The sequence below is a fragment of the Apaloderma vittatum genome, unplaced genomic scaffold, assembly GCF_000703405.1.
Source record: "Apaloderma vittatum isolate BGI_N311 unplaced genomic scaffold, ASM70340v1 scaffold5370, whole genome shotgun sequence".
Classification (NCBI taxonomy): domain Eukaryota; kingdom Metazoa; phylum Chordata; class Aves; order Trogoniformes; family Trogonidae; genus Apaloderma; species Apaloderma vittatum.
Window position 1 is genome coordinate 1 of NW_009692787.1, and position 14623 is coordinate 14623.

The 14623-nt window shown below is 42.8% G+C and overlaps 1 protein-coding gene across 1 annotated transcript in view; it reads right to left on the reverse strand.

The window, feature by feature from the left end:
• Nucleotides 1-5472: 5472 nt before the first annotated feature.
• PIEZO2 (piezo-type mechanosensitive ion channel component 2) overlaps nucleotides 5473-14623 on the reverse strand; it is a 58048-nt gene continuing 48897 nt past the window's right edge. Inside the window, exons 27-31 of the mRNA XM_009867540.1 lie at nucleotides 9858-9972; nucleotides 9415-9429; nucleotides 7752-7821; nucleotides 7241-7421; nucleotides 5473-6397 (exon numbers count right to left, since the gene is read on the reverse strand). Of these exons, the coding sequence (XP_009865842.1) occupies nucleotides 6145-6397; nucleotides 7241-7421; nucleotides 7752-7821; nucleotides 9415-9429; nucleotides 9858-9972 (634 nt within the window). The 3' untranslated portion in view covers nucleotides 5473-6144. The remainder of the gene's footprint in view (nucleotides 6398-7240; nucleotides 7422-7751; nucleotides 7822-9414; nucleotides 9430-9857; nucleotides 9973-14623) is intronic.

The following is a 14623-nucleotide window of genomic DNA, read 5'->3' on the forward strand; positions in this document are numbered from 1 at the left end:
CCTGGGTGGGTCTTCACTCTCCCAGACCCAGTCAACACTCCCTGTGATTTGAGTGGTGTGGTTCGAGTGGTTGCCAGTGAAGACTGAGGCAAAAAAGTTGTTGAGTATTTCAGCCTTCTCCACGTCCTCTGTAACCAGGTCACCTGTATCCTTCTGGAGAGGCCCTACACTGTCTCTCATTTTTCTTTTTTCTCTTATGTAACTGTAAAATCCTTTTCTATTATTTCCAATGTCACTGGCCAGATTTGACTCGGTCAGGGCTTTAGCTTTTCTAACCTGGTCTCTGATTACACAAGCAATTTCCTTGTAATCATTCCAGGTTACCAATCCCTGCTTCCACGCTTTGTGTGCTCCCTTTTTGTATTTGATTTTTGCCAGGAGTTCATTATTTATCCATATAGGTCTCCTGGTCTTTTTGTGTGACTTCTTCCTTCCAGGGATGCAATGCCTTTGAGCTTGGAGGAGATGATCCTTGAAGGTCAACGAGCTTTCTTGGGCTCCCAGTCCCTCCAGGGCTTTACCCCACGGCACTCTACTGAGGAGGTTCCGGAGGCTTTGGTCATCCCATTTTCCTCATCTCTGAAAAACAGTCTATGTGAAATAGCAGAAATCCTTTACTGAATCTGCAGTCAGCTCCCTGTCACCTTACAATCAGGTGGTAAAATGCCCACAGGCTTCACATGGGTGTTCCTTCTCTGCCTTGCCTGTTAGTGCAGTGTTGCACAGGTTGGCTGGACAGGAATTAATGGGCTGGACCCTGTGTTCAACAACAGGGGTCACTGAGGGAAATGCAGGGTGATGCTCACCGCTGCCACGTGGTTGCTTTAAGAACTGTTGTAGCCAAAACACAATTTCCACAATGTAGAAGAAAAAGCACTGTGAGTCAAGGCTGCCAGCCTACAGAGGCTACAGAAACTGGGTAAAGCAAGAGCAGCTGCTTCAGTTTAAAAGGTGAGTTTGTGGGAAGGTGAGGAAACAGAAAGCAGCATTCAGCTCCAGGTCTCGGGCTTCTCCCCTGGCTTCTCAGCTGTGTGCCCTTTCCCTGTGCAAGAGTGAAGCTGAGGCAGAAACTGCTCAGGTGACCATTTTCAGGTAGTGTAGTTAGCATTTATTCATTTACTTGCAAGAGAAAATGGTAATTGAGGGCATCTTGGTGTGGTAACAGCTGACAATCAATTATGGCTTTCTTTGTCTTCTGACACTGGCTATGTAGGAGAATCCAAAATGCGGTACAAAGAGCAGCCACTACTGTGTGGTGTATGGCAAAGGTGCGTGGACGCTGCAAGCACTCACAAGGAATAGAACCTAGAGACAACCCCCTCTTTGGCACCTTCTACCACGTAAGAGAGCAGGCTGATCTTCTCAGGAGCAGTGGGGTGGGGTGGTTGCTGTTGTCTTAATGCAGTACCTCAAAAATGAGGTGAAACAAGCTACTGCATGCCTTCCAAGCAGCAGCAGCAGCTCCCGTGGGAGCTCAAGCATTTTGGAGAGAGCACCACAAGAATCAGATAAAACCCCTTCACAATCTCCTGCCTCTTGTGTGTGTAATGAAGCTCCTGTATAACGGTGATGGCCAAGTGCTCAGCAAATGCTCCAAACACTTCTTGGACAGTATTCACCAAATTTGGGAAGAACTTGAAGTAAGGGTGCCAGCATTAAGTCTCCTTAGACTTTGCCTCTTTCCCCCATGACTCATTCTCATCTTGAACCTTGAAACAGATCATGCCACTGTTGCCTGAAGGAGCACGTCGGAATCAGCTCATCCTCTACCAGCAGCTGGAAAGCACAGTAGAACTATACTCTGGCAAATTTGTGCACGAGGCTGGTTGTACTAATCACAATGCTGTTAATGTGCGGTAACCATAAAGTGATCTGCGTTTTTGCAAATTTACCCTTTACTGCCATATTTACTTCCTGGCTACCTCGTTGGGCATCTGAAGAGTGCCTGGTGGTCAGGCCACTTCCAGAGTGGCCCTTCTATAAGGACAGCAGAACTGAGGGGCTGCTTGCTGGACACTTAAAACACACAGTGGTTTCCCAAGCAGAAAGTTGCTATGCTACAGAGATGTGAGAAGGAAATCCAAATGGATAGGGGGAAAACCTCCATTCACCTTGAGGGTGGTTAAGCACTGGGACCGTGAGGGGTTGTGACATTGCCGTTGCTGGTGACTGCCAAATCACAGCTGGACAAGTCCCTGAGCAAAGCGACCTTCTCTAACAGTCTGAATGGTCAGGAAAGCATAGGTTCAGCATTCTGATTCTGCATGGTGCAAGGGTGGGCTTTTTGGACTATCAACATAGTTTATCTCCATAAAGACACAATTTTTTCAATTTCTATTATCAAAAGCTGTGGGATAAATTGGAAAAACACCTTTTGTGACAATACCACAGATGTGAAATTTGTTATTGCCGACACTAAATAATAGACTATACTATTTCAGTTGGAAGGAATCTACAACAATCATCTAGTCCAATTGCCTGACCACTTCAGGCTGACAAAAGGTTAAAGCATGTTATTAAGCACATTGTCCCATTGCCTCTTAAACACTGACAGGCTTGGGGCATCGATCATCTCTCTAGGAATCCCGTTCCAGTGTTTGACCACCCTCTTGGTAAAGAAATGTTTTCTAATGTCCAATCTAAACCTTCCCTGTTGCAGCTTTGACCCTGCATCTTCTTTGGAAACACTAAAATACCAATTCCTGTAAGGAAAGTACAAACATTGATGCTTATAAACAAAAATTGATTATTATTTATTATCAGACTCTCCCTTGTTGCAACTTGTGGCTGTTGCCTCTTGATTGATCCTTGTGCAGCTCTGTAGAGCTTAGCTCCACCTTCTCTGTACCTCACCATTAGGCAGCTGCAGATCCAATAAGCTCTTCCCTTGGACTTCTTTTTAAGACTGAACAAGCCCAGATCCCTCAGCCCTTCCTCACACATTGCATCCTCCAGCACCCTGCCAGACTCATTGCAGTATGTGTCTGTCTTGCACTGGTGGCCCCAAACCTGCATGTAGTTCTCCAGATGTGGTCTCACAAGTGCCAGGCAGAGGCGACTAATAAATTTCCTTGACTTTCAGCTGTGCTTTTGCAAATGAAGGCCAGCATGCTGCTGGTTTTTCTTTGCCTCAAGGGCACACTACCGACATACATGCAACTCCCACTCTAGCCCTGGCTCTTTTTATTGTAAAACTGTTCCCTAACCAGCTACCAGTCTGAATTGCTCTACAATTACTTGAAAGGACATTGTAGAGACGTTGGTGCTGGTCTCTTCTCACAGGTAATTAGGGATAGAACTAGGGGGGAATGGTTGCAAGTTGCAACAGGGCAAGTTTAGGCTGGACAGTAGGAAGAAATTCTTCACAGAAAGAGTGGTCAGAAACTGGAATAGACTACCTAGGGAGGTGGTTGAGTCGCCATTTCTGGATGTGTTCAAGTGTCATTTAGATGTGGTGTTGGGTGATATGGTTTAGGGGTGAACTTGTAGTGTAGGGTCAATGGTTGGACTTGCTGATCCCAAGGGTCTTTTCCAACTTGAGTTGTTCTATGATTCTATGATTCTATAAATTACTGCATGGGGTTATTCTGTCTCAGACAGAGGACTACGCATTTGTCTTAGCTGAGCTTCAAGACGTATCTAGCAGCTCATTTCTCCAGCATCTTAAGGTCCACCTTGAAAGGCAGTCCTGCCCCCCCCACAACAGCTGCTCACCCCATGCCCCAGGAAGGGCAGATTACAAACTCACATTATCACAAACCTCCCCAAACCCAGATTTGGTGTGATCCACAAACTGATGAAAATGCAGATGGCCATGTCCTCCAGCTTGTTCATAAAGACATTAGATGGTACTGGACCCAATATGGATTCCCAAAAGAATGCTTCTAGGGACAGGCTGCCAGTGTGACTTTATGCAGACAGTTGGGCTCAAAGAATTGTCATCAGCAGTACACTTTTTACCTGTGGTAGTTAGCTGTCTGATTCATGTTACCAATTTGACTATACGTTGGTTTAAAAGCATAAATGAAAAAAAAAAAAACCAAGAGAAGAATCCTTTTATTTTCAAAGTTTGTTCAATCCATGAAAGAGCAGCACATTTCTGCAAAGCCCAAGTAACTGTACAGCTCATTCTGCAGAGAGGTTTTTCTCACCAGAAAGGAAGTGCCTGTTAAAGAGAAGTAACTAGGAAGGGAGTCAGGACCAGCTGCAGCCAGCATGGTTCTTCTGGCTGGATACCTTTAGAAACACCTTACACCCTTCACACTTCTCCTTCCAGTGTTGCTCTCCTTAAAACCACTGAACATCCAGGTGAGGATCCATCTAACCACAAAGGACATTTCAGCACCCCAGTTGGATCCTATGTCAGGGCTGCCCTGTCTATCTGATTTTCATTCACAGGTCCTATGGAAGAAACTGAACAAAACTTTCTGCTGGGGAATGCTGCCTGGCTGCACGAGCAGCCACCTTTCCATTACACTTTATAGGAAATCAGGTTCCAGTGAGTTCCAGTCACCAGATGATTTTATTGTTACAATATGATGAGGCAATTTTTATTTTGTGCACTTCATGGTGCTCAAAATGTTAGTTTTCACAGTATAGAATAGATGTGACAGCATTTGTCATGGAAGCACTCAACAGAGTATGTTGCAACTTCATTTAGTTGTGCTGTTTTATGAAGTTCTGCAGTAAAATGTGCCAGCAAATTATAATGTATTAGTTTCTTTCCGGTGATTAACTAGTCATTCATATAATAAATAGCAGCTAACTACAAGAAAGAGATTTATTTGTCACAGAGTTAGAAGAATGTCAAATTTTTCCCATTTCATGTAAAAAGGCAGAGGAAAAAATACTTGTAAATTGACTTTGCAACATGTGCTTTATTTTAAGTCATTACTGAATCAAAACTACACAGTATACCCTTTTAACATACCCTACCCACTCAGTGATTGTTTTTCCTCAATGATATTTTTTAACATGGAACGAAACCTACATTTCAACTGTAAATTTTCATGCTACAATGTTCTCTAAATGAGCCATTTGTGTTACTAATAATAGTAATTTAAGAAAAAGCCCATTTTTCAAGCTCATACATATGTCTATACTTGGGAACTTAAAAAAAAAAAACAACCCGTCTCGGATGTAAAAATGTGACATGGAATATGTAAACATTTTGATATACCTGAAACACTGGAAGAAGAATATCAGCTAACAGCAAAACATCAGTTGCCTTAAATCATCAAAATGGGAAAAAGCATGTCGTGGGGAGCAGAGAGAAGCACACACTATTCAGTCTTTAAAGGGTTATAAGAAATAAAGTAGTTCCTTAGGTCATTGAATTCACTTTCTTTTCTCATCTACTGGAAAGTAGTAACTTTGAAGAGAATGGCCCAGCAGAACACCCCCAAAATTCACCATAATTATTCTAGCCATTAGTTAACCTTGACCAAGTGTCAAGCTTCAGTTGCTTTTTTTTCCTGAGAAAAGTCATTGATGTTTGGTGGAAACGTCTTCTGTGACTGTACAAATAAAATAAGGCATTTAAAGAGACTGTTACTTGTTTTCTTTTTGCTATCAGAGGCTTGTCCACAGTGTCCTTTGTACATCAAAGCCTCTACTTTTCTACAAATGGGTATGGCTAGAAGGTCTTCAGTTCCCACTGCGGCCCTGGGTCTTGGGTGTCCTGAAGGCTAGTCAGCGTCCCATTACTGTAGCTTGAAAGTCAGTGATGTACAACGGCATATTGCACAATCCAATCTGTATGGCTCCAGGTAGGGCTAAGAAGATACACTGGAGTCATCTGTGGGTTCTCTCCTTTCTTTTCTCTTTAAGTTGTAACGGCAGTCTGGAAAATTAAAGTAGCCAGGCCAAGATGCAAACTTCTTGTTGATTAAATTACAAAGCAGTCTCCAGATTGTAGAGGAGTGGCACATTAAAAATAACAAATCATCCAACCTTTTTCACTGTTAATCCTTAATTTGAAAGGCAGCATGGATTCCTAAGGCCATAACTTCCAGGATTCCGTCAGTGAAAAATCATTGCTACCTAACTATAAAAGGCTTAGCTCTTAAGAGAATATTGTGCTTTTTTTTTTCCCTTTAAAATTCAGATGAAATCAACTTGATTTGCAGTGTGACACCAAAGAAATCAATTAGTTTTTTCCCTAGTCCACTTGATCATAGTCTCTGGTGAGCGATACAGGAATATTAGTTTGGCATACAGGTCTTCTTCTAGTTCCAGTTCTCCAGTCTCTCGCACCAAGAAAATGTCAGTACACAACTTCAAGATTCGGTCTACATTGGGTAGCTCCTCAAACATGATGGAGTGAGAGATGCCACTGAAAAATTCACGGACGAACTTTCCTATCACCAGGACAACTGAGGCATATAGTCCCATGATGCTGAAAAGAAAGAAAGGAGAGCGCAAATCATGCCTTGAAAAAGGGTCATCCAAGTGTGAGGGAGCTCATCTACACGGCTAAGTGAACATTAATTTCTAATTAGAATCTTGTTTCTGCTGTGCTGCAGGATTAAGGAAAATAATGTCTCTTCAAACACCACAGAAATCTGGGGACATAAACAACTGAGGCTGCTGGCTTAAATGGTTTGCTGATGGTCTCATGTCCTGTCTGCTACAGCTTGGAAGTAAGAGTGGGAAATCTGACAACTGCTGGCTGGTAAAGGCTGATGATCTGTCAGGTTTCATATCTAATATTTTTATTAAAGTACATGTAACTGGTGACAGACTAAAGTTTACCTGTCCTACCAGGATAATCCCCCTATGAAGAGTTCTCCAAAATCACGTCAGAAAGGCCTGTCTCCTGGAAAGGCACAGTCTCCAGCCTTCCTCTGTCTAAGGAGATGTATTTCATAACTGTTTCACACCCAAGGTCCTGGCTAGGAGATTGCCCACAAAATCTGGGAAGAGCTTGGGCAGAACTTGAGCTGTAGCTAAACTAACACCTTTTGCATGATACTACTTCAACAGGAAATTGGTGTGAAGGGTGTTTCTGTCTTTTTTCACCACTGAAGAGCAGGTATCAAGGGTAATAACATTCGTTACAAATATGAAGCTGTCTATAGATAACATTAATAGACATTATTAATTTGAAAATTTCACAAACCCCCTTTTTAAACTGTTGCAATGTTCAAACACTACAACAACAAAAAAGAAACAACCCCCTAGACCAGTCACTTCTATCTTTTCTACATTATTTTAATTTTACATAATATTTTCTTCTTACCCATAACCAGCCAAGAATCCCAGGCTTGGCGGACTGACTTTATCACTGAATATGAAGAGTTCAAGACTCTCTTCAGATGTTTTGTATCGTTTTCCAAGCTGATTCAAAACCCACCACTCACGAACTCCCTCACCAGACACATTTTTGACCAGGGAAACTGTAATGTTTTCCCATCTGCAGTCTACACGGAAAAAAAAAAAAAAAAAAAGTTAATATATAAACCACGAATTGCAAAAGTCAAACTGTTTTAAGTCAGGTACTACAAACATCTGCATGATAAAATGACTGAACAGTGTAGGAGTGAAGGTTCGTTATAATTATTCTAAAACCCATTTTACATTATTTCTTGTATCATACTACCTCATTTCTACCCAAGCTTGCAGGCACCAGGTAGTAGCCATTGTAAGTGCACTTCAGACTGAGGTGCCCCATAACAGCCCAGTGAATGTGTGTGAGTGCTGTGTTGCACTTCTTTGAACCATACTCTGTTTTTCATGGTCTGGACACATACCTGTCAATAGCTGCTTTACGGGTTTTGCCAGAGAATCACTAGGAGCCTTGATGTAGTACGGGTACACTGTCTCTAATGTTCTGGAAAAAATGAGAAAGCAAATATTTCATATTTTTATACTCCTAAAATAATTTAGAAATGCCTAACAGGGCTATATTCAGTTCCCAGTAATTCTTGGCTTAAGCCATGATTTTGTAGTGTTCATATGTCACATCTGAAAGTTAGCTGGATTTATTAACTATGTTCTGTCAGTACTTCAGCAGGGAGCTCCATCCATAATGTTGCCATTCACATGCCATGAATCCCACACACCTGGGGCATGTGTGTTTGCAAGGAATGTAGAATTTATATTTTGTTCCCCTTTTTAACAAAGCTGCTTTTATAGTCTGCTATATAAGCATCACAAAGAAAGGCAACGCATTACCAGTAGTAAACAAGCTAGAAAATACGTAGCTAGAAAAACACATGGTGAGAACAGTTGTTACGTCAGAGATGCAAGATGTCTTGACAATAATACTTGAAAAGAGAGAGAATTTTTGTCAGAATGTTTTACTGGAAGATGTTTCCACAGCTTGTAGAAGGATTCCAAACTTCAAAAGAAAGTTGTTTGTAAAGTTCTTCCATTGGACTCAAAATTAAATCACTTTAAGTGGGAATAAATTACCAGCATCCAGAGAGAGAGAGACATTTCATTAAAAGCAGAGATACTGTCCTAGCTTTTTCCTTAAATGACTGAAAAGTTCTAGGGAAGTGAATCTCTCAGGGAGGTCCTATGACACTGCTACACCGCATAACAGCAGGCTGAGGAGAACAGAGGTGGCCAGTTTAAAATTCCTTCTCATGACTCCATCAGGCCCAACAGATATGTAAGAGCTCAGCAGCTAAGATGTTCCAGCACAGGTGGTGGCAGAAAGCTCCCTGCTGAAGTAGTTAAATAAGTAGTTAAACTAGCTGCCACAATAATTTTTTGCTTTATGACAAAGCAAAAAAAGCTTAAACCAACAATATTACGGGAAGACAGGCAAATACAGGTATATCTCCTGTGTTACTACTTGCTTCCTGCAAAGAGAGAATTGCAAATGAATTACCTCTTCTCACAAAAGAGAAAAATCTAAGCTCCTTGGCACTATATCACCTTAGGAAATATTCCCATATCCTCACATGGCAGGAAAGTAAAAGAGGCACAAAATATTTTTTAAATGCAATAATCAGATGTGCAACAGCAGCCTGTTTGGACAAATGAGTGTGGGTGCAGCAAAATAGCCATGCACAGAGAAGACAAATCTCATTTCCACCTACAGATATGAACCTTTCAGAGTTTTAACTTTTCAGCTCTTATGGCCACAAATCAGATCAGGTGGCCTTTAGGGATGATGTGCTGGCTTAGCAGTATTTAGAGACTACCGCTGCAAAGTAATCGCCAGTGAACAGGCAGAAGAAGAAGAGCCAGACTCCTTTCAAATTTGAAAGGAGGCACCATTGCTGTTAATGCTATAAGGCTATATCCATAGAATAATGTTTGATATTCATATGAAGAGCATACTCTTTCTGCCTTGCAGATTTCCATTACAGGAAACTATCTGATGTCAGAAACTGCAGATATTGCCCTTTGACTGCAGTGATTTAACACTTCCTTTCCAATCTAATACCATTCAAGAAAAACAATGAGAAACACAATCTGGATGGTTATTTATAACAAAAATATCAATACAATATCTTCGTTCATGAAGCCTAGCCATGATGATGATGATCAATACATCATCCTCAGATCATGTTGAACTGAAGTAAATCAAAGGAGAGTTCAACTGTGAATATACTGTAACGAACTTGTGCTTATCCAATAATAGCTTCACCATGCTTGCTGGTGGTGTTCCAGTGCTCATGGCCTTCTCAGTCTGCATTTATCATAGGAAATAAGCTTTTACCTTTAATGTTAGCATTATGTGACTTCAATGCTGTTGGCCTCTTTGAACAAGGCTTCAAAGTTATCAGAGGAGGATAAATGGGCAGAAAAATGGTAGAGTTGCACAAGCCTGACCTCCTTTGGAAAATCAGGTTTAAAAAGGGAAGGCTTGTAAATAAATAGGCAAAGAAAATAACTTACACCTTTTCCAGTTGCTCTCCAGACATCATTGTAGCAATATCTTGTCTGGTGTTCTCTGGCAGGGGAAAGGTAAGTTTATCTGATGCTATTTCGGCTTTGGCACCAAGGGTGAGATTTCTATTTTAAGTAAAAGAGAAAACACGTTGTTAACCTACAGTGAGAACACCACCTAAACACCTGTTTGCTGAACACTAGAGCGAGCTGTTTTACTAGTCTAACTGCATGGATCCTGACTATGCCAGTCTCTGCTAAAACAAGCACCATGCTGCCTTTAACTAAGGTGTGTTTTCCTACAAAAGGTATGTAGCAGCCTTAAAGGTGTATTTTTCTAACTGACTGGGCCTTTATATGTATTACAGGACAATGATGACAGATTACTGTAATTTTGCTCGTTACGTCAGGCAAAACAGAATGGAAAAGGGAGCATACTTGCTCTGACTTCAGGCAATGGGACCATCTGTATTATCACATATTCTGTGCCAGGTCATCACTGAATCATCATAGAATGGTTTGGGTTTGAAGGGACCTTAAAAATCTGACTTCCCTGTCATAGGCAGGTGCACTTTCCATTGGACCAAGTTGCTCAAAGTCTCATCCAGCCTGGCCTTGAACACTTCCAGGGATGGGTCATCCACATCTCTGGCCAACTTGTTCCAGTGCCTCATCATACTCATAATAAAGAATTTCTTCCTAACACCTGATCTAAATCTAACTTCTTTTAGTTTAAAACCATTATCCCTTGCCCTATCACTAGATGCTCTTGTAAAAAGTCTCTCTCCAGCTCTCCTGTAGGTCCCCTTTAAGTACTGAAAGGCTGCTATAAGGTTTCCTCAGTGCCTTCTCTTCTCCAGGCTGAACAGTCCCAACTCTCTCAGCCTGTATTCATAGAAGACGTGTTCCATTCCTCTGATCATCTTCGCACCCTTCCTCTGGACTCACTTCAACAGGTCCATGTTCTTCTTAGGTTGGGGGACCCAGAGCTGAATGCAGTATTCTAGGTGGGGTTTCACGAGAGCAGAGTAGAAGGAGAGAATCACCTCCCTTGACCTGCTGTCCACGCTTCTTTTGATGCAGCCCAGGATACAGTTGGCTTTCTGGGCTGCAAGTCCCTATTGCTGGCTCATGCTGAGTGTCTCATGAACCAGCAACCCGAAGTCTTTCTCAACAGGGCTACACTCAATCTACTTGTCGCCCAGCCTGTATTTGTGTTTGGGATTGCACTGACCCATGTGCAGGAACCTAGCACTTGGCTTTATTGAACTTCACGAGGTTTGCATGGGCCTACCTCTCCAGCCTGTCCAGGTGTCTCTGGATGGCATCTCTTCCATCCAGTGTGTTGACTGCACCACACAGCTTAGTGTCATCGACAAACTTGCTGAGGGTGCACTCAATCTCACTGTCCATGCCGCCAACAAAGATATTAAACACTGTTAGTCCCAATACCAACCCTTGTGCAATACCACTCGTTACTGGTCTCCATTTGGACATCAAGACGTTGACGACAACTTTTTGAGTGAGACCATCCAGCCAGTTCCTTATCCACCCGGTGGTCCATCCATCAAATCCATGACTCTTCAAATTAGAGACAAGGATGTCATGTGGGACAGTGTCAAATGCTTTGCACAAATCCAGGTAGATGATGTCAGTTGCTCTTTCCTTATCCACCAGTGCTGTAACCCGGTTGTCCACCAAATTTGTCAGGCATCATTTGCCCTTAGTGAAGCCACACTGGTTGTCACCAATCACCTCGTTATTTCCATGCACCCTAGCATAGTTTCCAGAAGGATCCACGTCATGATCTTTCCAGGCACAGAGGTGAGACTGACTAGCCTGTAGTTTATTGGGTCTTCCATTTTTCCCTTTTTAAACACGGGGGCTATGTTTCTCCTTTTTCAGTCAGTGGGAACTTCATTGGATGGATAGTGGCTTAGCCATTTCATCTGCCAGTTCCCTCAGGACCCGCCGGTGCATCTCATTAGGTCTCATGGACTTGTGCATATTCAGGTTCCTTAGATGATCATGAACCTGGTGGTCAGTTCTTCAATCTACCAGTCCTTTTGCCTTCTGCCTTGGGTGGTGTGGCTAGAGCACTTGCAAGTGAAGTCAAAAAAGTCATTGAGTACCTCAACCTTCTCCTTATCTTGGGTAATCAGGTCTGCTGTTTCCTTCCCATGAGGGCTCACATTTTCCCTAGTCTTCCTTTCATCACCAGCTCACCTGTAGAAGCATTTCTTGTTGCCCTTGATATACCTGGCTTGATTAATTATATCAGGGCTTTGGCTCTCCTAATCCAATGCCTGGTTACTTATACAGTTTCTCTGTATTTCTCCCAGGCTACCTGTCTTTGCTTCCACCCTCTATAGGCTTCCTTTCTGTTTGTCCATGAGCTCCTTCTTCATCCATGCTGGCCCTCTGGTGTTTTTGCCTGACTTCCTCTTTGTCAGACACATTGCTCCTGAGCTTAGAGAAGGTCATCCTTGAATACTATCTACCTTTCTTGGGACCCTGTTCCATCCAGGGCTTTATCCCACAATACTCTATGAAGCAGGTCCCTGAAGAATCCGAAGTCCGCTCTCCTAGAATTCAGGGTAGTGAGCTTGCTCTGTCCCCTTCTCATAAGGATCTTGAACTCCACAATTTCCTGGTCACTGCAGCCAAGGCTTCTCTTGAGCTTCACGTTCCCCACCAGCCCCTCGTTATTGTGAGAAGAAGGTCCAGCATAATACCTCTCCTTGTTGGCTCCTCTATCACTTGGAGAAGGGAGTTATTATCAGTGCATTCCAGGAATCTCCTGGATTGCTTGTGTCCTGCTGTGCTGTCCCTCCAATGGATACTGGCGTGGCTGAAGTCTGCCCTGAGGATCAGGGCTCGTGAATGTGAGGCTGCTCCTTTCTGTTTATAGAGGGCTTCATCCGCTTGGTCATTCTGGTCTTCCTGCCTGTAGCAGAACCCCACTATAACATCATCTGTCCCTGCCCTCTCTTTAATCCTGACACATAAACTCTCAATTGGCTCCTCATCCATCCACAGGTAGAGCTCCATGAACTCTAGGCTGCTCACTGACAGAGAGGGCAACATCCCCTTGTCTCTCCTGCCTGTCCTTCCTAAAGAACCTGTATCCTTCAATTTTGACACTCCAGTCATAGGAGACATCCCACCATGTCTCCATGACGCCAGTGAGATTGTAGCCCTGCAGCTGTGTGCGCATCTCTAACTCCTCTTGTTCATTCTCCAAACTATGTGCGTTTGCACAGAGGTGTTTAGGTTGGGTTCCCCAATGAACATGCCTTACTGGCTGGAATGTAGGATGCTGCAGTCAGCTGCGGCTTCCCAAAATACCAGCTCGGCCCAGCAGACACATGTGACTAACAGGCTGATAGGACTGCCATGCCTCCCCTCCTCAGTCTTCACACCAGCTGCAGGACACAGCTGGGGCAGGATCAGCCTTCACACAATGCCTTGTGCCATGACTTGTGATCAGGGTGTAGCAGCCAGATGAGGCAGCTCCTGGGTGCTGCAGAGAAATGTCCCCAGCAGATGTGCAAAGCCAGAAAGCGTGGATGCTGCTTGAGCGATACAAAAGGCTCATCTTACTGCTGCCTGTGGTCCCCTGGCCTGGATGAAAGACAGCAGTTTCCCTTTATGGAGAAAAAGTTGAAGGTCACTGTGGTACGTCTTTACCACTTTGAGTCATCCATGGTCACAGTGTGATCCACAGGATATAATCTGGGGGTGAAAAAGGTCTCTTTCAACTAGTGTGTGAATGTTTGTAGTTATGCCAGCATATGGGCAAACTGAGTAGCAGTATTAAAAATTAATATGAGATGCAGAAATGAAGGAGTGATGTAATTCATTAGCCAGTACTGTAAGCTTTCAGGAACATAAGGGGGGGGATCAAATAAAGTTAAATTAAAGATGCAGATTCATTACAAGGCTTCAGTGGAAGGACAGACCCAGCACATTCAGAGCTCCCACAGTGATTCAGCTGACCTGCTTCTTGTGCACACTCAGAAAAAGCTGAGGATTGCTATAACAAATCCAGTGTCTACTTCTAACAAAACAGGTAGATAGTGGGGCTGCAAAGGTACTTTTATTTCCATGGCATGATGACTTAACTCCAGTTAATCCAGCAGTCTACAGGGATCCCAGCTGGCAGAGAGTAGCTAATAAACCACTTTGGTGACCAGGTGTGCCCTACATACAACTACATACAACTACTTTATACTCTAGGTTGTCTCTTGCAAAAACTTCATTGTAAAATAATAGTTCACTGAGGTCAAAGGAATTACAAATATATAGGCAATGATCTTGACAAAATGGATGTGTGCCATTATTATGCTACTTCCATAACAGTGTCTCTGAGTATTTAAAAAATTCCTGTGAGTTCCAGACTCTCTTAATAAGCGGACCAAGCACTTCACTCATTGTACAACGCTGATTGTATTTCATCATAGCTTTTCTGCCTTAACTAGGTCTAAGTATTCAGTTCCCATAAATGCTAATGAGTTTGTTGTTTGGGGAAGTTTATCTGAACACCTCCATCCAAAACTGATTAAAATTTTCTTCCTTTTCCTCAAGTCCCACTGAAAATCCTACCCTGCCTTTTTAAATAATATACTTGGAAGTGGCTCTATTTCTCTTTTTATTTATTGAGAACTGCAGGCAACAAAAGCTTTCTTTGGTAACAAAGGTCACTTCTCGCTGTCTCTCTCCCCCTCATTCTTTTTTTTTGCTCTGTAGTATAACAGAACTTGCTGAAAAACTAAAT